General features: G+C 35.5%; 1 protein-coding gene across 2 annotated transcripts in view; it reads right to left on the minus strand.

Moving 5' to 3' along the window:
- Window positions 1-2,399: 2,399 nt before the first annotated feature.
- Window positions 2,400-21,073, minus strand: part of GUCY1B1 (guanylate cyclase 1 soluble subunit beta 1) — a 42,698-nt gene continuing 24,024 nt past the window's right edge. For both annotated transcript variants that reach the window (XM_019733181.2, XM_074338400.1), the window contains exons 5-14: window positions 18,246-18,443; window positions 14,990-15,220; window positions 13,620-13,736; window positions 12,546-12,679; window positions 9,873-10,070; window positions 7,003-7,240; window positions 5,861-6,001; window positions 5,186-5,340; window positions 4,723-4,849; window positions 2,400-3,623 (exon numbers count right to left, since the gene is read on the minus strand). In XM_019733181.2, coding sequence (XP_019588740.1) covers window positions 3,600-3,623; window positions 4,723-4,849; window positions 5,186-5,340; window positions 5,861-6,001; window positions 7,003-7,240; window positions 9,873-10,070; window positions 12,546-12,679; window positions 13,620-13,736; window positions 14,990-15,220; window positions 18,246-18,443 — 1,563 coding nt within the window. In that variant the 3' untranslated portion in view covers window positions 2,400-3,599. The remainder of the gene's footprint in view (window positions 3,624-4,722; window positions 4,850-5,185; window positions 5,341-5,860; window positions 6,002-7,002; window positions 7,241-9,872; window positions 10,071-12,545; window positions 12,680-13,619; window positions 13,737-14,989; window positions 15,221-18,245; window positions 18,444-21,073) is intronic.

The raw sequence follows: 21,073 nt of genomic DNA on the forward strand, positions 1-21,073 counted from the left end.
ACTCTGTCCAGTATGTTCTGTGCTGTTTTATTTTTTGTTTGTTTGTTTGTTTTTTAATCTACCCTATATTTCCTCTCTCTAATACAGGAGAAGTAGCAAGGAAGAATCATTTAAACACATGTTTTATTGATGTAAAGTAGAAGGTTCTCCAATTTTCTCCTTGTAAATAACAGTACTTTCTTATTTGTATTTGATAGCTTTTAACATGAACTAGACACAATTTAGTTTGCCTATAATAATTCTATGCAAATAGCTTCTATTACAAGTTGCCTATTTTAACAAATTTACACAACTTCCTACAGAAGTTGCAGGAAATATTTGGGTGAAATTCGGAACAAGATATGTGTAAAGAAATTCTATGTTACATAAATGGTCATAGTGAGGTACAAATAATTATTTTTATGACATACCTTTGAACCTAAGGGCTGGTGGGAGAGATGAATTCAAGGTTGAACACAGGTTGACAGTCATTTGGGAACCAAGATGGTGAAATGAACTTCTCTGAGAGACCCTGTGTTCTTCTCGGTTCTTTTCCAGACTTCGATTCTAAACAGCATTCTCTGCCACCCTCCAGAGGTTCCAAAAGCCATTAGTAAGGGCAGCAAAAAGAAAAACATACTTAGAGGTAGGCAGATAAGTAATTTTTTTCCCCTTTAAGAATTCTGCACCCACTTCAGAGGCCAATTGCAAATCCAGGTTGTCACCTGTGCTTCTGACCAAATGGTTATAGATTCAAGGTTCCCACAACCCCCTCTTTGCATTCCATTAATTTGCTAGAGGCACACAAACTCAGAGAAACATTGCACTTACTAGATTACTGTTTTATTATAAGAAAAATATAGCTCAGGAACAGCCAGATGGAAGAGATGCATAGAGCAAGGTACGGAGAAAAGATACAGAGCTTCAATGCCCTTTCCAAGAACACCACTCTCCTTGCAGCTCCACAAATTCACCAATCTGGATGCTCTCCAACCGGTCCTTTCGGGATTTTATAGAGCCTTCCTTACATTAGTATGAGTGATTAAATCACTGGCCAGTGCTAAGGAATTCCATCTCTAGCCCCTCTTCCCTCCCAGGAAGTCTGAGGCGGAGGTGGGGGGAACTGAAAGTTCCAACCCTCTGATCACACCGGAAACCAGCCCCCATCCTTAGGTGCAATCCAAAAGCCATCCATTAACATAAGAAAAGAAACCTTTGTTGTTCTCATCACTTAGGAAATTCCAGAGGTCTAAGAAGCTTATGCCAGAAACTAGGACAGAGAGAAAAATCAAATACATATTTCTTATTATAAATTATAACATCACAATATGAAATGCTCAGAATAGGCAAATCCTTAGAGACAGAAAGTAGATTAATGGTTGGTAGGAGCTGAGAGAAAAGGTTAATTGGGAGTGACTGCTAATGGTTACAGATGTGTTATTGAAGTAATGAAAAATATTCTGCAATTAGATGGTTATACAACCTTTGAATATACTAAAACTACTGAATTGCACATCTTAAAAGAGTGAATTTTATAGTATCTGAATTGTATCTCAATAATAATAAAAAACGAATCCAACAGACTCCAGAAAGCTAGAAAATAAAATTGTCAGAATACAGCAAATTTTTAATAATTATAGAATCTAGGTAGTAGGTGTGTGGCTGTACCCTGTACAAATCTTTAATGTTTCTTTGTGTTTTACAATGTTCACCAAAAAGTGTTTGGGAAATACTTTCACAGAAACTGTAAAAAGAGAACAATAATAACCTTTTAAGGGATTCCATAAAGTAATTATCAGGGCCAATCAAATGATTAGTGTTCACTGAATTTAGAAATTAGGAAGATGACCTTAGGCAAAGCAAGCTCAATGTACAGAGAACACACTTCATCGGAGGATTAAACAGGACAGAAATGGAGGCACTGAGTGTAGATTACTGGAAGAGATACAGGTCTTTTGCCTCCATGACTTTAATTTATCTTTAAACTAGACCATCATAAAACCCAACTGGCCTCCCTACCTCCTCCTATTCCCACCCTACCCTATCCTCTCGTATCTCATTCTGTAAGTATTCTTTCTGTATCTTGAATATGTCTTATCACTACAAACACCACATTTTTATTATATGTATATGTAATCTTTCACCCTTAAAAGCTTGTGAGGACTTCAAGAGCTGATGTCATTGCATTATTTATCTGTGCACCCCCTCCCCACCCCCAGTCTAGACTTGTTTCTGTCATTTTGTTGGTATTAAAGAAAAGTAGCATTTGAGGATATGCTTATCTAAGGGGAGCCATTAAACTTTATAATAGCAGTGAATTAAAATTAACCTAAATGTTGATCAGGTTAAATCATAAAACGTATTTAGCATTAATAAAATGACAACGTATCATTTTTGTTGAAGTAAAAACTGTCTAGAGATAAGTGGAAAAAAATAATTTATTGCAGATTGTTTTACACATTAACATGGAACATTTATACATATATATTGATGTGTTGATATGAAACACTAAATTTAAAGACAAACATTTTTACACAAAAGTAGTGGCACTATATTTTATAAAGAGAGATATTAATAAATTATCAGAGACATTTAAGAGCAACAGGCCAATTATTCCAATGGGAATGCATTCTATGTCGAAATTAGTTTAAACTAAGTTTTCCAAACATGATGCCCTGGATATAATCACATTCTTCTAAGCTAAGAAAAAGCAGCTCATTTCTGGGAATAAAAGTCCACTCTGATTAACAGAATGTCCCCACAGTGCTTCCAGCTTTATTCTAGGATGTGGTTAGTCCCTATCATGGATCCCAAGCTAATGTAATAGCTAAATGGGAAACAGTGCCACTTTCTGTAACAGCTTCATGTAGTTAATGAGATTTAATAAAATACAGTAGATAAGATTTAATAAGATACAATGAGATTTAAGGGATACAATAAAAATGATAGCATTTTAGAGGAATTATAATTGCCACATGATGTGAATGAGCAACCAAATATTTTAATCACAGAAATGTGTATTCTGCATTTCTGAAGGGAAATTAGCACACTTCAAAATAGTCACTATTTTCTTAGCATGGGAGTCTGAAAATAAACCACTTTTTCCCCTAAAACTTAGAATTCACTTCTTTAGAAAATCATTTCTATAATGATATACACCAAGACGATATAAAGTTTGTTATACGTTATAGTCATTAAAATATACATATGCATACATATATATGGAACACGAAACAGATTTGGTAAACCACGGTCTGTATACACATGGCCAAATACTGTTCAGTTTCATTTAATTCAATTCAACAAATATTTATTGGGTGCCTACTACTTGCTAATTACCATGTTAGGTAATGCTTGCAGTAGATTTTAAGACACATGAAGCGCATATCATCCACATCTAAAGCCAAACTTTAGATAATATATTAAACCTTGTAAAGAATCAAAAGCAGAGTTAAAGTTGAATAATGAATAGTGAAAGATATACCTAGGAGAAAAGCTTGGGATAATTGAAACGGATGAAGCAAAATTCTGTATCCATAGGTAACAATTGCTCGCCTTGCTGTGTTGTTAGAGGATAACCAGAACCTAATCTCGGTCTCCTTCCTTCCACAGTCCAAGATTCAGTTATCATCTTGCTTTGTTTCCTTAAAAAGTAGAAGAAACAAGGGATTAATTTTCAGAGATAATAAAGCTTGTAGTACTCTCAACTTTTTATTTTTTTCTATAAGACTGTGATCTGCATTTATATCTAGTCTTTCTAAATTATTCCCACCGTAATTGCTTGAAACAGGGCCACCCAATTAAAATGACCGACACTTGACATACAGTTTATCAGAAGAACATTAGTAAGCATACCAAAACCATAAGTAAATTATTGAAAGTTAAAACAGCTGAATGAAGACAAATATTTTAAAACTTGGTGTTCCTTTCCTTTTGGGATTTGTTATACTGTGACAGCATTTTTAGGGAATGGTATGCATACAGGAAAAAAATATAATCAAGTAGTCTCACACTCTCTAAAGAATCAACACATCAATAGGGGAACAAATGTCAAAGTTGTTGTTGACGCAACACATTGTGAGTGGGAAAAGGCTGGGCATGACCTGTGTATACAAGCCCTCAGGCACTCAGCCACAGGGTTCCGGTTTGGAGCCCTGATGTTCTGAGATCTGCGGGAGCACATGGGTTCTGGCTGGAGTACGACCATCATAAGTACTAGCATGAACCTAAAGCTTCCCCACAGAATCACTTGGATTCTGGGAAATTACAAGTCACTCTTCTCTCTAGGAAAAACACACAAGGGACCAGGACTTCCAAAGATCCCCAAACACTTCACAGGAAGATAGTTTGGCCCTTCGTAGGATCTGAAGCTTCATGGTGAAGAAATGCTAATGGTGATCGCAGAACACCTGATGGAGCTGAGGGCTGAAAGCCAGGGGAGTCCCTCACAGCCCACACGCCTCAGCTGAGTTTGGGCCAGATTATGGAGAGAGAACAAAAACACAGGCTTTCTCTAGCTAGTATTTTTGGTTCAAATTTCATGAGTGGACAAAAGCTGGCAACCATAAAGTATCCGCTAAGAACTGGCTCATTAATTGTGCAGTATTTCTGCGGCTTTACTTAAGCGTTCATTTCTGTAAGCAAGAATGCTTTTCCAATGAAACATATTTTCAATGATTATGATTTAGCTCTCATATGTATAGATTGCCTTGAAGAAAAGAAGTAGGCTCTGATTGATCATACCTCCGTTCCTGCATTTTTTCTGGATAGAAACCAAACTTGCATTGGCTCTTTCTTGCCCTTCATGGACACTGGGCCTCTGTGCTCCAGCTGGAACTGCGGGTCTGAATTTTCTGGCATCATGAGACATCTGAAAGTCAGGGGACAGGGATTGGGAGAGACGTACGGACAATGGGTGCATGGAGAAAGCGACATGTACGAAAGATAAATCAACGCAGCCCAGAGAGACACTAACATTGTATTGACAGGTAACTCAAGGTTTTAGGCACAATGGACATCTCAGGAATTCCTAAGATGCTGTGGAATCTTTTACAGTGTCACTAATGACAAAATCTTCTCAAATAAAAAATAAACAATCCTGAGGGCAGGGGTGGTTAACTGCTTCAAGGTAACAAAAATCATTGACACCACAGGCAAAAAGACATTTTCCTTGCAAATCAATAAATACCAAAACATGTTCTCTTACCGGTATGTATATTCAGACACATTTATTTTTCCTTTTTCTCCAGTGGTTTCTGTTCTGCTTGTGAGGTTGACAGTGTTTCCAAACAGACAATACCGAGGCATCCTCTGTCCAATGACACCTGTAACGACCTCACCAGTATGTATCCCTATTGTTATCTGCAGAAATCAAAGCTTTGCTTTAATAATGTCAATCCCTAGTACACTAATACAGGCTTATTTTATATTACAGAACAATGTAGAGTCGTCATATAAGAATCATAAGAATTCTCGAGAAAAACTCCCAAGTATATATTACAGACAAAATCAAAACCTTCACAAAATCTGTTTTCTAAGAGAAATATTCCTTTCCTAAAGTCTGACGATTTCAAAGATGTGAATCTGGCAACTTACATGAGACATAGGAAAGAGATTTTTTAAAAATAAACCAGAAAGGATAGGAGGTTTCATCTCATTCTCATGATTTTCAGTACGTGAAACAGACTAGCTGATGTCGATAGATGGAGAGATTTGCCATCTCCGTGAAAGAATGCAATACAACGGGCTCAATAAAATATTGCAATGTTTCTTGTGAAGATGCCCTTCCTATATGTAGTTAATGACTGTCTGGTCAAGAATATGAATCAGTTGTCCACAGAGGTCTACTACCATTATTATTATATTTACTTTATTTACTAACCTGAACAGATGCCCCATCTACTTGAACCTGACCAGCAATTTCCATCATGTCCAAGGCCAGGTGGCAAATGGATCGTGCGTGGTGGATGCATGGTTCTGGTAAACCACTCACTGTCATATACTTATCACCAACAGTCTCCACCTAACACATATTTAGAGGTTGGTTAGCATAAACAAGACTATTTCATTTGTTGCCCCTATACAAAAATATTTGTCCAAGGCTTTCAGTAACTTTAAACTATCTTCTCCCTTAATTCTCTAAAAATTTTAAGGCTTTCAACTCCAAGATGAAACCTTGTAAACATTTGAAATTTACACACATGGCTCTTGAGGTCTTTGATTACAGGCAGATACAGACATGGTATTCTTTTTCGTCTTGTAAGTTCTAGTTTCTCACCTCAGATACCCTTAGAATTCAGTAGAACAATGTATTGCCTTGTTTCACCCTAAAACAGTGATGCTTTCATGGCACAAGAGCCACTGCCTGAAGTTCAATGATTTATCATGGTCATTAACCATTTATTTTTATGATGTGCTCACCAAGTGTTACACTGTACCTCGGAAAAACGACTATAAAATAAATAGTTCTTGTGGCACTTATATTATTCCAGATGCCTGGAGATGGTTTAGTTAACATTCTTTCCTTTATGAAGCAATATTCCACTGACTTCATTTTTCCAATATTATATATATTTTTTTCTAATTGAAACCAAAGTCAGAAATGCTTTGTAAATGTTTATCTTCAAGTTGATATTATCTAAAATCCCAGCCCCTTTCTCATTCTCCACGACTTCTTTACCGTACAAAGCATTTATGTATTTCAGTAAGCATGTCTCTTACAGAGCACTAAAATGAATGCCATGTTTATATTATGTGTGATAAACAACCAGCACAGATGCGTGAATGTAAGTGCAAAAAAAGCTGCTGAACATTTCACTTCAATTAGGGCATCATCTGCTCCATTCATCTTGGTTACAAGGAAGAGAACCTTTTAGAACAAGAAGTGGATCTTTAAGATAGTGGTAAATATTGAATACATGGGGTCTTCCTATATACCAAAGCTCCAGCCAGAGAACGCTGACCGCAGTGCCTCTGGAGGGAGGTGTCTGAACGGCACTGCATTACCTGGTGGTCAGGACTTGCCTTATAAACAAATGGATTTTTCCGGGAATCAGTCAGGGTGTCAAATCTGGTATAGAGGTCATTGAGGAGGTTTACAATCTTCATGGCCCCTTCTCCAGATGCATGCTTGCTGCAGAAAGCATTGAAGCCCACAATGCCACTGAAGAGGATGGTCACATTGTCATATCTTTTTGCAGGCACTGGACGCTTGTGTCTCAGTTCATTGGCCACGGATGGAGGAAGGACAGAGTACAGCAACCTATTTGGTGGGATTCAGAAAAAAAGGCATGGTTAGAAATGCTGGGAATAGTTGTAGTGCTTCACCTGGCCATTTCCTAGAACATCAATGTCATTCGTACTGTAAAGGCCTGGATTTTTATAGGAGGCCTTCTAAAATTAGTAGTAAATATTAGCCATACTAATAAGTAAAAAATAAGACATACAGACAATATAAATCATTTGTCTGTTTTAATCACATAAAACGTCCCCAAGGCCAAACCAATTCATAGCAAATCAAAATAAGTGAAACAAACATATAGACAAAGGACTGCCATAGGAAGTCAAAGTTTGGATTGCTAGTCCTGTAATCTGACCCTCCTATTATGATAATCACAATATGGAAGTCGTCATTACCAGCACTTAAAACACTGTATATAAATAGCACAATGTCAGGGGCATGGTTATTTCTCAGGAGTAAGAAATGTATCCCAATTGTTGCAAAGTAGTATTGAAAGAAGCAGATTTCTCTCCATCTCATGCATGCTTCACTCTTCTGTGGAAGAAACTAGTAAGACCGGGGGAAATTGGTCTAGACAAGAAAAGATTTCCTTCTATAGGCAACACTGAGACTACTACAGTGGCATCAGGGATCGTCCTGAGGGGACACATGTGGTAAACGCAACAGGAGAAGGATGGCTACTGATGGATTTACAGGGAGAGAAGCAGAAAAAGGGAGACCTAAGGGCTCTTGGCATCAGGACTAAGAGGAACAAATGATGCCTCCTCCTTTTTTCCTCTCTATAGCCAGAGAAAGTTAATGTGCAGATAAAGCCGAGCTCTCATTGTTTTTCCTAACTTTAGTGGAATTTCCCCATACTTTCATTTTTAACTTTTAAACAATGTATAAAATATTTTAAAGCTATATTTGAATTTTAAAATGTGAACAGAACTCCTGAGCACAAAAGAAAATCAATAATGAATGGTTTATAATTAAATCATCTTGGTAAACAAATATCTACAAACAAAACATAACCTCGGTGGTTTTCTAACGTAGCAGCCAGAGCAGGACACTGAGTAACTTACAAACCCATATGACTTTGAACCTGTGTCCTAAGTACTATCTTACAAGCTCCAAAAATGTGATATTGTTCATGGTTAAAGTTGTAACACATCCCAACACAACATACAGTTTGAGTTGTTTTTCAAGCAGTGGGAGGAATTTCAGCGGCTTGCCCCATATATTTTCTGAAATTTGCAAAATACCTGGATAGATTAAGGGGGTCAGTTTAGGACCATGAGGAATGTTAAGTGGTCAAAAGAAACTAAACACAGCTTTCAGCTTCAGTATACAAAGACCAAAACAAGTGAATTAAAAAGCTATGGATACTTTTGGAGGCTGGAAGCAGGGGAGATCTCGGCCTCAGGGGAGATCCCAGGACATTGGATCCCATTGTTTTCCCAGCACTTCAACCTTCCCCAGAAGGTCTTCCACAAAATGGTTTGATCAAAAAATATACAGAGAGTGCCAAGAAACTGTATACACATTTTAAGAAAGGAAAAAACTGTATTAAAATTGTAATACTCAATATATACTGATAACAAAAGACGAATACGAGTCACGAAGTCACGTTTGACTTCTGCAATTACAAGAGGTGCTCAAAGTTTTTACCATCAGTGTAATTATAATACAGTTTTTTCCTTTCTTAAAATGTGTATCTATGCTATTAAATGGTTAACTGATGTGTTTCTGTGTGGGCACAGCATCCATCCATGGGCAACTCTGTATGTATCAGTGCAAGAAACGTATAGAGAATAATGCTATTACCACTATTCTGAGTGTTCAACTAGAGTGGAAGTAAAGCACATCCCCCTGGAAGTAAAGCAGATCAGTTCAATTCTCCAACTAGATAACTTCCTATAATATAAATGTGAAAAATGAACACATAATGGGTAAAATATCTTATGAGTGTCAGTGATTTAGTCCTTTTAATATATGCAAGCAAGGCCAAGTAGTATGCGCAGTGTATATTTGTTTCAATGAATTACTTGAAAATGCAGCATTATCTTTAATGTTACTTGTCCAATATTTCATAATTTGATCTACCACTCATAGCAAAACAATAGTTTTATGTTTTTTGCTAATGTTTGTCTTTACAGATATAATTGTTGTCATTACAGATGACATTACCATTTGTCAGATTCATACCAGCCAAGACCTAAAATAACTCAGAGTCCAAGAAAAGAAATCTTTTCAAATATAATGGCCAATCCTAAGTTCAGTGCTCAGTGTAACCCTCAGCACTTGGCCAACCTCTGGCATACAGAGGGTGCTCGGTACATATTTCTTGTGTACAGGAATGAATGAATGAATTAATGGATAGTCAGACTTGATGCATTTGAATTATCCTAATGATTTTCAGAGAGATGTATTGACATATATTCCTTCAGCTCAGTTTGCAAAAATAGAAGACACATTCCCACTACCACTAAGACTGATTTATGTCTGTATGCATAATTTCATTTTAAGTGCTGTGGAAGAGTTAATCTACTACTCCAGAATACAATGGCATCCATAACTTTTCAGTCTGATTCTCAATCTTCACTATAGTACAGTCACAAGATACGATGCCTAACAATTGTGCCTTTCTTTAACCACAAGCTTACATACTTACGTGTCTGTCTTTTTCTTTTCATCTTCCAGGGCTCTTAACGTGAGCTGCAGCCTGTCTGTCAGGATTTCCAGTTCTTGAGTCAGTTTGTATTCCTCTCTGAATTGTTCTCCCAAAAGAACGAGATCACGCGTGGCATCGTGCAGGGGGATGTCACTTAGATACAGACCTCTCCTTGTCAAATCGTCCAGATTCATCACACTGTTTGCACAGAGAGATGAGGTAACATCAGTCCAACTTGTCCACATGACAACACCAACCTTGATTACTGTCAGGGAATATAATCCCTACCATTCCAAAGCTTCTCAGGCTAAAGAAAAAAAAAAATTGGACAATCTCGTGAAGACTGTGACTCCGTTCTTTTAGAGATTTAAAAATCTATCAAAGAACCATGAATTTAAAATGCATTTTTGCCAAATTGCGTTTTCTGATGCCATCAGCCTAAATTGAAAGATAAGGTAGAATATGAAACCTGCTCAGGTTTTTAACACAAGGCTGTGCTTCATTAGTTTTTCCTCATTATCAAGAGATGAAGAATTTATCTTTACTCTCTTTAGCAGAGACAATTGTGTTTCTTTTGAGTTCATTTCTGCCTTATGAATTCCATGACTCTTGAAACTGGTTGCTTTTCCCTCTAAACATGAAAATTAAAAGTTTACAACCAGACTTATGATCCATCTTCAATAAACATTTTGTGTCTTTAAGACTTTCTGACATATATTTGTATATTACTCTTACTTCTGGTTCTAATTTCTTCTATTTTCTTTGACAAATGTTTCTCATTTATTCGAAACAATACTTAAACTTTCTAAATTTCATGCATCTTTGCAACTTAAGCCATTTTTAGAACAATATAATAATGCTTATCGACTCAGTGAAGCTCTGATAAGTAAAAAGTTGCTTTTGAAAAATTTATACTTTGGTGAAAATGCCTGACAGCTATTTTATTGGTATGGTTTTTTAAAATGCAAAGTAATTACTTCTGGGTCTTCACAATAATCAGTTTTCTAAAATGACCTAATTGAGTTGAGATTTAATTGAAGAATTTTGGATTAATGAAATGTCTCTCTATAATATATTCTCAATAGAAAAATCCATAAATCAAAGCAAAAATTAGCATACCGATATAGAAAAATAAAATGATCAAAGAGTTTACTAATGAAGCACATTGTCACCTTACATTTTGTTAAAATGCATATGTAAGTTAAAGCTCACTTGCAGAAATAGACCCCTCTGGAAAGAGGCCAGATCGTCTGCCAACTGGTATACAAGACCTGCCCATGAGCAGAGAAAAAAAGATTATAGGCTTAAAATAAAAATGCTCATATTCAGTTAGAAAACTTAAATCATGTCTTATTCTTCTAAAAATTATTATTTTAATAAACTATTAATAGTTTTCTAAATTTAAACTAATCCTCTTGAAATTATTGTTCAAATGAAAATGCTTTTAGTTGACCTCTTTTTTTTTTTTAATGTGAGTACAAATCTTTCTATACACATGGACTGGTACATATGATAATCTGCAAATGTTTCACTATGTGACAAATTTCTGCATATAGTAATTAACAAACAGACTTCAAATTTTCTGTTTCTATTTCCGAAGAAAGCTTTATCGCCATAAACAGAAATTGTCCCTATTGAGAAGCTGTCATTATACTAAAGATCTACTTGGACAGAGGCAGAAGAAAAAAACACTTCTTGATGGCAGATGAAGATATAATTTACCAATGGAGGTTATTAACAAAAAAGTAAGTTTATGTTCCTTAATCGTGTCTCTTTTATTTTCATGATATATATTCTTAGGAAAAAAGTCATCACTAAATCTTATACTGACTTAATACTGTCTTAATAATATTAAAGGAAGTTGTTACAAAGTTCATTCGATTTTTCAGAAATTTTGATGGTAATTTTAAATGAAAAATAACCAAAGTAGACTTTAAATTAAATTTTGAGTCAATAGGCCACCAAAACATCCTTTATCGAGTATGTTATTAAATAATGTGTAAACATTTTGGTTATATAAAGTTAAAAATATACAAAATATCATTTAACAACAAGTTCCACAGTTATCTTCTATTGTTCTAAAGCAAATTTTGATACATTTTTTGTAGTCTGAATTCTCATGCATCTTTTGTTAAAATGCTTTGTCAAATTGGAACAACACCAACTTACAGTTTTACTCCCCTCTGCTGTTAATTGAAAATAACATAAATTTCAACTTAATAATGTATTTTGAATAGTGTATCCTGATTGAAATAGCTAAATATTTTTTAACACAAAATAGTTGAAATCCTGAAATAATTTGAAAAGTCATTTGGTGCCAGCTATAACCAGTGTATTTACACCACCAAATTAGATGCTTTCTGAATTGCTTTTCTACAGGATGCCTCTTTGGAAGGTACAAAGTTATAGAATTAGCTAACTGCCGATTAGGTGTAACATGATCGAATGGCATAAACACTCAGCAAATAGTTCAAGACATGGCAAATAAAATAGAATGCATGCTTTCTTCCGAGTTTATTACAAATGTTAAATGATATTAACCTTGTCATAGAGAGATATACGATGAGACTTGTAAAATCTAATTGCACTTGAGAATATATAGACACGATTGAATAAAATGTTATTGAATTCCTTCGTACCTGTAACCATGGTAATTAATCTAAAAATCATTACCTTGGTGAACACAGAAAAAGTATGCTATCGGCTTCAGGTAAGTAGATCATTTGACCCTTGAGACGTAAACAGCTGATCTCAGTCCCAGTCAGTTCATCCTCACACTCTAATTTCTCTACATCCAACAATCCTTCCTTGAAAAGGCAAGACATAGCCATTAATAACTAGTACCTCTCTTCCTACCTAACAATTCAGCAAAAAGAAGGACATGCATACTTTACTTCCCACCAAACCATAAGGGAGCATAAGTGTACCAGTTAGAACAGGGGAAGGCATTTCACCAGAATTTGGCCAGAGAATAAGCGAAGTAGCTCCCTTACAATCACTGCAGAAAAGTGACTTGACTATCTCCTTTGAACCCAGAAAGCGTAGTTGTAGTACTGTTAATATATTTATTTAAAGCATCAATGAATCCTATTTCTGATTTTCCAGTATGGCTACAACATATAACACCAAGCTTCATCAAAGAATAAACCAACTCCCCACCACTGCATTTGTAGAGCAGTAGTTAGTTCCAAATACATTAAGTATGTGTACGTAAGACCTTTGGGAGGGTTGTAGGAAGGATGTGTACTCTAGAACACATTTGCTGTATCAATCCCACAGACAGAAACTGTGAGATCTGGGTACTACATAAATTATCAACTGAATGAATATTTTATCACTTTTGCTTTCCCACAAGAATAGCACCATGAATATTGGACACTTTAAGAAAGTGAGTGAAATTTTTCTTTAAAAATAATATTTTTATCAGCTCTGATTTCTAAAATGGGACATTGTAGCTGTACAGGAAGTAAAAACTGTTGGTTTAATATGTAAAACTGGGCTGTGCCATCAAGGCATTCTCAACAGTTACTTTTATTAATTCTGATTAGATGACAGAGTTCCATTGTGCCTCAGGCAGACCAAAAATAATAATATTGCCTTTGAAATAGGACTCCTTTTGAGGTTTGGCTTTGATTTCACTATACCTCCTCCATCTTATAGAATATCACAGTAACTACTTTTTCCTTCGGAACACTTTGAATATGTAACATACCTTGTTACTCACATTTAATGAAATATCTTAATTACCTTGCTTCTCAATACGAAAACTGTATTGATGTGTGAAAGGATACCATGGAAACTAATGTCAATATGAGGACGGACCAGAGAGAAGACAGACAAGAGGCTGCAATTGCCAGGCTGGAGCTAAAATGTAGATAAAAAGAAAAGAACACTTACTTATTCAAAATGCTTTTAATGATTTGATACCATTAGATTAAACCAGCTCAATTACATATAAATGTAGTAATACATTATTTTGTAGAAAAATTACCTCAACTATGGACTCACATCTTGACCTATGCAAGTTGGTGATTAAATAGACATTAAATAGTTTCATGTACATAAAACCTAATGTGGATTCAGAAGACTAATAGTCCAATATAAGCTAAGAAATAAGAGAAGCATTTTCAAAGAAGAAAGAATGGAAAGATATATTTTAAAATGTAGCATGAGGTGTGAAATACCTATGTCTTAAAATGAAATTGAAATATCAAAACCACCAGCAAACACAGTTTATCAAGAGATCGTTAATAATAATAATAATAATAATAATAACAACAACAGGTTGCTTATAACAGACAAGGGACTAGGCTTCCAGTTCTTCTTGTGCTCTCTATCCTCATGCTGTATAACAAAGACAAAATAGGCAGAGAGGCGCAAAGTAACACAATTCATGTCATACAATGAGGGAGAGGCGGAGTCTGCACAGGAGCCCAGGACACCATTCTGCTTCCAGATTTATAAGTTTATGCCTGATCCTATTTGGGCTAATTCTGAATTATCAAGTCTCTTTAATTATAAGCAAAAAGTATCCTTAGATAGCTGTCATGTACAACTCCAAAAGTTAGTAACTGGCAAGCAGAAAGGAAGGGTTTTACAAATGGGTTTGAATAATGCAAATCAAATGTAACTTCTCATCATCATCCCAACTGTTGTCCTTTGATGCTTTTTCTATTAAACCCCATGATAATCTCTATCATTTTCCTCTTTGGCATTTTTTTCAATTCTCTTATTTTCCCTGAAAATGTCAAAAGTTGATTTGGAAGCTATTTTCAGACAGTAGATATCCGTTGAATATTTATTCAATGAATGAATAAGTGAAAGTTGATTGTTACTAGAATGCTATCCATTTTCTCATGTAATAAAAAGTATGGCATTCCCACTGCACTGTAAGTGAGTAAAACAGAAAAAAAACGTTAATAAATAGCTGTCCTAGGGAAAGTCACAGTATGCTCAAATCCACTAATCTCATGTTTAAACAACTTCTGTGATATATGATACGCTGCACCTTACCTAATACACAGTCACAGGGTTAAAAGAATTAATAAATCAGCATAACAATTGTGTCCTTAGGGCCTTTTGTCTCAGGCTCCAAAGGAAGTGTGATGTCAGTTTACCTGGGGAAGCACTCTGTATATGGCATTGCCACACTGAGTGACCACTAGGTCCCGGTCAAATATTATGTGAAAAGGAAAAGCTTTGCAGAAGGTATATGGGCTGATGCGTGATTCCTGGGTACCATTTTCTTCAAATCTGTCAAGATCTTCATAAAAATCCTCTTCTTTAGATTCCTTTTCTTCAATTAAAAACTGAGTGTGATCACATTCTTCATTTCTTTGCTGAATGACCTGGATGTCGAGGGGGGAAATGGTGTTAACTGTATGCATTTCAATTGATTTAAAATACTGAAATACCTAAGAAGCTGGTTATAGAATTGCATTTAGAGAGTTCATTCTAAATTTTTAATATATGCAAATACTACACATGCCTAAAATAGAAAACTATGTTTGGACATGTATTTATGAAATTTGCAGACTGAAAAATTATTCATAGTAAAATTGCAAATCTGGTATCAGTCCCTTAACAGCCCATATAGACTCTGGTAGAATTGGGAGCAAAGCACCCTCTAATCCTGGTGAGCTTCTCCCCCTCAGCCAGCACACTGTGAATGACCTATAAACCATTCAAAGAAGCACCACTTAACATGTGAAAAAAAAAAAAAGATATTTACAAACAGAGGGAAATGAAATGATAATCATATTTACAAATACATGCAATTTCACTTTTTATCCATCAATTGGCAAGTATATAAAATTACAATACCAAATTGGGTAGGATACAGAAAAAGTCATCTCAAACACCACTAGTGGGAAAGTACTTTGATTAATCTTTCTGAAGGATATATTGATAATATGTATAAAAAGTCCTTAACAATTATACATCTTTGATTTTATTCCAAATCTAGGAATTCATCCAAAGGAAGTAATCATAATTGTGAGCAAAGCTCTATATTTAAAGAAAGAATTACATTTCTAAACTTCCACTAAGTAAGCATTTCTGTAATCTCTAAATAACCACATTTCTATAGTTAAAACTATATTTAAACTGAAACTACATTTCTAAAATACTATCCACAGGCACATACATTATTAAGGCATAGAAAAGCTTTTTGTTTTTCTTTTGAGTTCAAGAAATTATAAGCAACACGTCCTCCTATAAGGGGAAAAATTCTATCTCAACTGCAGCCAGATCCAAATGGGAAATGGTTGGGGCAATATTTCTTCAGATACAGCTAAATGAAGATAAAATGTTTCTCTTTATTCACTTTTTTGTTCAGGAATTCACTGCAGCATTTTCTGAGACTTAAGAGTAAATCACAGTTAACATGGACGTTATTTGTACATATTCTTTCAGATATATTTTCCTGGTAAAAATAGGATATAATTACTATAACTGTCACACTAATCTACTACATTGGTTAAACATTTGTATTCTGACTTACAATTTAAAAATTCTGCCCCATTAAGGTTGATTTTCCTAAAGTCTCATAAAACGAACAAAACAGAGTCAATCTTAAAATTCAGGCCTAATTTTGATGTTCTGCTCTGCTTCCATTTTAGCTACAAGAACTGAATTACATGCAATCTAAATTTTCTAATTAATTCCTTAATTCTACTCTTTTGCTTGAATTAAATTGGCAAAACAAATTGCTTTTCTGACCATATTTTTAATCTATCCTTGGCATATTTCTTCATGACATGGTGTAATATTTCTACAGTCGATAAATTGTCTACTAGCTCTGGACCTGTTAAATAGAAGAATACTTCAGGAAATTAAAACGGTGCCTTTGAAAATAATTAAACATACAAAATATAATTGTCAAATGCAAATATCTCAAAAGTCTATTTGGAGTACTTAAAAAATGAAAGCCACAAGACAACCCAAATATTGAATAAAATGAACCCCACAATTAAGTAAAAACTTGAATTTTATATAAAGTATGCTAATGCTGTCACCCTCCCATACCAAAGACTCTAAATACCCCAGCAACTGAAATTTCCAATTGTGTCCTAATTCATGTTTCTTTCCCGAAGTTTTCATTACCTGCTCCCTGCTCAGCTTGGCTAAGTAAAAAACACCCAAGAGCAGACACAGTATGCATAAACACCCTGATATTGGCTCACTTAGTATAGATGTGTTATTTTGGTGTCAGGATCAAAGATTGTAAATAAAAGACATATAAGATTTTGATTAAATTCTAGTGAGATTCCTAATTATGGAAGAATTTCAATCCTTTACCCAACATTTTAATTTGTAAATCTCTGGACTTGATAATGTCATGTTACGCCTGGTCCCACTCTCTAGTTGTAGAAAAACTAAGGATGCACTTGGGAATCACCAACCAGTGTCATGTAAGAATTGACACCAACTCCTGAAGGAAAGCAAACCATGAAATCTAATGTGATATTACTAGATTAAATACATGGAATACTTTTCCAATGTAACTAATGTAAATGTTACAATTTTTGTTTGTATAGTATTGTACTTAAAATTTAAGCTTTCCATATGTTAGAACATAACTATGATATGAAGGACTGCCATAAAGAAAGAAAGCTGAAATAGACTGTCCCTCCTCCCACTTTTCTCAAACGTGGGGCCACTGAGAAATGGCGCTTTGGGTTGAATATGCTGGGCATACAAAAAGCATCTGACTGGGTGAGACTATCTGGGTCAGAAATAGAGAAAAATTATGGTTCTCTTTACTGCATAATTGTTGTATGAATACCTTGAAATTATCACTAAAAACCGACAGTATGTATTATCAATAACAACACATTTTTCAAGTATTGAGATCTGGCTCCTTTCACCAAGTAATCTAATTTTTAAAAAAGCAAAACTTTTAGTTCACAAAATGAAATACTTCAATTACATTTCAGGGACAGACAGAAAAAAAAAATCCACCAAGAAACAATAAACAGTAAGATAATATCTAATTTCACATTATCTTATAATTTGACTGTCCACGTTATGTTTTTTGTATTCTGAAGGCCACAGCCTAGCCAGTCACATATCCTGCTTCCCAGCTAGTGTGTGCTGTCAGGGATCGCAAACCAAATTTCATGTGGCCTCAAGCCATGTATAATTAGAAAGAAAAATCCTCTGCCACAAGGAAAAAAATATTCTGCATTCCTGTATATCCTTACATTTCAAGGCCAAATATAGAAGATTGCTGGGTTTGCTACTGTTAGGGCTTATATATCCCTCTGGTGAGGTCCACTAGCAGCCATAACTGAAGGTAAATTCGCAGAGGACAATTTTTTAATGTTCTGCATGTCATCTGTGTTCAGGAGAGTGTCCGCTACTGATCATTACCTTCATGTCGATTTCAGTGCCATGTATTTGTTGAGCTACCGTTTTGATGATTCCAATGACAATATCCTGAAGTCCTTCTCTCTCTGAGTAGTAGTGCAGAATGAGTCCTTTGCCCTTCTCTGCATCGGTGCACCTAAATGAAGGTGCACGCATACCTGGGTAGATAGTAGCAAGGTGGTCGTGCAGAGCATCGAGGTTCTGCAATAAAGAGGAGACAATGACGAATAAATAATGCTTCCACAATGGCAGCCGGCTTCTGGAAAGCAAGATAAAGAAAGAAGGCTCAATCCAAGCTTAGAGGGCCTATCAGCCCAATAAACAATCACATAGCACATCCTTCCCGAGCTGCACAGAGACATCCCATAGAGAACTTGAAACTAAAGTAGAGTAATTAAGGAAAATATCTGTGGCTATTAATAGTTAATACATTTTAAGGAAGGATAAATAAACAAGTGGGATATGAAAAGAATGCCTGAAGCAGAAAAAAGAAACATAGTTATGGACTAAAGCAAAGATATGCATATTTACAGAAGTTTGGGGCAGTTGTATATGCATGACATTGTCATTTCATGGTAATGTAGCCAATTTACCCAACTTTTCCAAGACTTGATTTCTTCTAATAAAATGGAGATAACTAAAGAGCTTAGCACATCTCAGATATAGGAGGCAAAATAATGGGGCCCCTCAAATTTCCACGCCCTAGTCCCTTTGAATATGTTACCTCACATGGCAAAAAAGATTTTGCAGATGGGAGTAAAGTTATGGATCTTGAATTGGATTATTCTGGTGGAGCCACCCTAATCACATGAGTGACTGAGTCCTAAAAAGTCAAGTACCTTTCTTGTCTACAGGGAGAGAGAGGAGCAATGACAGGAGGTCAAAGAGATGATAACATGAGATGGAAATGACCCGCTATTGTAGGTTCTGAGATGGAGGGGATGATGTACAAGGATAGAGAGAGTCCCAGGACCTTAGGGAAGCCCCAGCTGATGGCTGGCAAGGAAACTGAGTCTTTAGCCCTATAACACACGGAACTGAACTCTGTTAACACCTGAATGAACAAGGAAATGACTATCCCTAGAGCCTATGTAAAGGAACACAGCCCTGCTGGCACCTTGATTATAGTCCAGTGAGACTTTCAACCTACAAAGCTGTAGGATAATAAATTTATGTTGTTTTGAGCATGTACACTTTTGTGTAATTTGTTATGGCAGCAGTTGAAAACAAACAAACAAACAAACAAAAAAACTAATACACCAGGCAAATAGTAATCTATTAATAACTGTTGATTTTTGCTAAAGAGAATGAGAAAAACAAAACAGTCACCAGAATATCGTGGGCCTAAAAGATGGCATCTAAAATGAAGGTTCTGGAGATGAGCCAAGCAATCTTTAGTGTTGTTCCAAATGTCTCAAAGAGACTAATGTAGGGAAGCAGAAGTATCCAGTAAGATATCAGGAAGAAACGGGAGTATGAGGCGACTCCATGGGGGCCCAAATTTGAGAAATTTCCCACCAGGGCACCTATGGCACTGTGGTTTAATTTCCTGTCACCTTCATTCAACCATTCACTCATTCTATAAAGTTACTGCATGGACATTACTTATGTGGTGCATGCTGGGGGCAGGGAAGAATGTTGGGTACAAATCTGCATGATGCGGACCCTGACTTGAAGCAGTTCATGGTTTTTACCACAAACTAATGTGCAGAGTGGTATTTGATGCATAAATAAAGAATCCAACAACTCAGACTAAAAGAAAAAGGTCCAAAGATTTCAAAGTGAGGATGAGACCTGAGCTAGGTCATGAAGGCTGACATTCTGATGCGAAAAAACGTTTCAGTAGTGCCCTCAATTGGGTAAATCTGGTTTCTGTTTTAAATGCCTTTATGCATAGTGTTTTTCGTTTTCTTCCTAAAACTTACATGTGTTATGATATGATATAATCAAGTCAAAGCATTTCTTAACAAAAAACATCAATTCACCCTGATTGCCTCTAGGGGATGCTATTGCCATGCAAAAAGAATCCAATATGGCAGGCGCTAAGTATTGGACAGTTTACATAAACTACAAGCTGCTAAAGTTCTAAAACTACTGTATTGGGTTGAGTAGTACAAAGGGTTCTTCCTATGACGAGTTCTTCTCATGGGAACTCTTTCCTGGGAAGGGAAGATGTGAAGACTGCTCTTCATAACATCCTAGATCCCTTACATTTCTGCTGATATTATGAAGTGTCACATTTCCCATAAAGTCAAAATGGAGCTTGTTGCTGCATTTGGGAAATTTCCTAGTGTAGTCATGCCCAGGTACTGTGTTATGGCTCATTTTAGAGGAAAAAAATGAATCAATCAGTAACTTGAAATATGCATTTTAATATTCTTTTTCAATTTTCCCTCTACAAAGTATTTAATAAATGTATCAGTCAATATGCCTATATCACTTTCAGACTTATCTATTTTTATCTTGTGCCATATTATATCATTAGCACATTTTTACATGTAGCTACACCATGAGTCACAAAAAGATAGGCACTTCACCCCCAACGCAGAACTATTTTAATTTAAATAGATGTATTAATATTGATAATAAAATTTTGCTTAAATTTATCACTTCAAAGCAAGTGGGAAAGCAAAACATGTGAAGTCAGAATGTTCATCTTTTATGTCTTTGTGGTAACCAACTCTCCAGAGAGTTACTGTTTTATTGAATTTACTATTAATTAAATGGACAAGTGAAGTGCTTTCCTGTAGCATGAAAGCTTTAACACCACTTAATGTAATATTGATTTCCTTGAAATAGTATCTAACATAAAAATACCCTTGGGATTTCTA

Source organism: Rhinolophus sinicus, linkage group LG07 (genome assembly GCF_036562045.2).
Source record: "Rhinolophus sinicus isolate RSC01 linkage group LG07, ASM3656204v1, whole genome shotgun sequence".
Lineage (NCBI taxonomy): Eukaryota > Metazoa > Chordata > Mammalia > Chiroptera > Rhinolophidae > Rhinolophus > Rhinolophus sinicus.